General features: G+C 49.6%; 1 protein-coding gene across 1 annotated transcript in view; it reads right to left on the reverse strand.

The window, feature by feature from the left end:
* LOC105519194 (cytochrome P450 2F1-like) overlaps positions 1–340 on the reverse strand; it is a 1,027-nt gene extending 687 nt beyond the window's left edge. Inside the window, exon 1 of the mRNA XM_011952497.1 lies at positions 177–340. Coding sequence (XP_011807887.1) covers positions 177–293 — 117 coding nt within the window. The 5' untranslated portion in view covers positions 294–340. The remainder of the gene's footprint in view (positions 1–176) is intronic.
* Positions 341–1,960: the final 1,620 nt, after the last annotated feature.

A 1,960-nucleotide genomic window follows, 5' to 3' on the forward strand; every position in this document is an offset into this window, starting at 1 on the left:
GGAAAGGCCCGGGCTTCTGGATTTAAGGGTCTGAGATGTCTGTAGCTAGGGCTTGGGATGCCAGTTGCTAAGGCCTGGGGTGTTGACTGCTAGTGCCTGGGATACTCCTTGCAAGTTGCAAGAGCCTGCGATGCCTCCTCTTAGTTGCCTGATGTCGTTTGCCAGGCCTAGCGCACCTTGGGTGTCAGGAAGCCGCAAAACGCTGTGTCCTGAGTGAGGCGGTGCGGCAAGTTCATGGGGATGATGTCTGCAAAGCGCTGCACCTGGTGGATCACGGCGTCTGTGTAAGGCATGGTCGGGTGGTCTTCCAGTGCGCGCCCCACTGCGAGGTCGATCTCCTGCACGCAAGTTGGAGGGGGTTGGGGAGGAGGGGTCAAGGATATCAGCGGCGGGACAGGGCAACCAGGCTGGGAAGAGGTGTGTGCTTGTGTAGGGAGGGGTCTAGTCAAAGCCTCCAAGCGCAGGGCGCCACTTGGGGCGCACGTGAGAATTAGCTAGAGCTGGCCCGCTGGGTGGCTCATGCCTGTAATCCCAGAATTTGGGAAGCCCAGGCGGACAGATCCCTTGAGCCCAGGAATTTGAGACTGTAGGGAAAAGAAAGAGAGATCAGAATGTTACTGTGTCTATGTAGAAAAGGAAGACATAAGAAGTTCCATTTTGATCTGTACTAAGAAAATTGTTTTGCCTTGAGATGCTGTTAACCTGTACCTTTAGCCCCAACCCTGTGCTCACAGAAACATGTGCTGTATGGAATCAAGGTTTAGGTGATCTAGGGTTGTGCAGGATGTGCCTTGTTAGCAATATGTTTACAGGCAGTATGCTTGGTAAAAGTCATCGCCATTCTCCATTTTCAATTAACCAGGGCCACAATGAACGGTGGAAGGCCACAGGGACCTCTGCCCAAGAAAGCCTGGGTCTTGTCCAAGGTTTCCCCTCATTGAGACAGCCTGAGATATAGCCTCGTGGAAAGGGAAAGATCTGACCGTCCCCCAGTCCGACACCCGTAATGGGTCTGTGCTGAGGAGGATCAGTGAAAGAGGAAGGCCTCTTGTGGTTAAGATAAGAGGAAGACCTCTAAAAGCAGAAGGAGAGCCATCACAAGTCTCTTATGGAATTTGTTAACTTATGGTGATTAATCTAAATAGGACATTTATTTGAATTCTATCTCAGCAAACCAAATAAACTTTCTCTTCCTAGAAAAAAAAAAAAAAAAAAAAAGAGGAAGGCCTCTGTCTCCTGCATGTCCCTGGGAACACAATGTCTCAGTGTAAAACCCAATCGTACATTCATTCTATTCCGAGATAGGAGAAAACTGCCCTGTGGCTGGAGGCGAGATATGCTGGCGGCAATGCTACTCTGTTACTGTTTGCTACACTGAGACGTTTGGGTGGAGAGAAGCATAAATCCGGCCTACGCACACATCCGGGCACAGTACCTTCCCTTGAACTTATTGGTAACCCAGATTCCTTTGCTCACATGTTTTCCTGCTGACCTTCTCCCCACTATCACCCTGTTCTCCTGCCGCATTCCCTTAGCCGAGATAGTGAAATTACTAATCAATAAATACTGAGGGAACTCAGAGACTGGGGCTGGTGCGGGTCCTCTGTATGGCACCGGTCCCCTGGGCCCATTGTTCTTTCTTTATACTTTGTCTCTGTGCCTTATTTCTTTTCTCTGTCTCTCATCCTGCCTGACGAAAAATACCCACAGGTGTGGAGGGGCTGGCCCCCTTCATCTGACGCCCAACATAGGTGCCTTTCTCTAAGGTGAGGGTACGCTAAGAACATGAGCATTGAGGACAAGTCGATGAGAGATTCCCGAGTACGTCTGTGGTCAGCCTTGCAGTAAGCTTGTGCGCTTGGAGGAACCCAGGGTAACAATGGGACAAACTGAAAGTAAATACGCCTCTTATCTCAGCTTTATTAAAATTCTTTTTTTTTTAAATAGAGATGGGGGTCTC

This window comes from Colobus angolensis, unplaced genomic scaffold (assembly GCF_000951035.1).
Source record: "Colobus angolensis palliatus isolate OR3802 unplaced genomic scaffold, Cang.pa_1.0 Scaffold34, whole genome shotgun sequence".
Lineage (NCBI taxonomy): Eukaryota > Metazoa > Chordata > Mammalia > Primates > Cercopithecidae > Colobus > Colobus angolensis.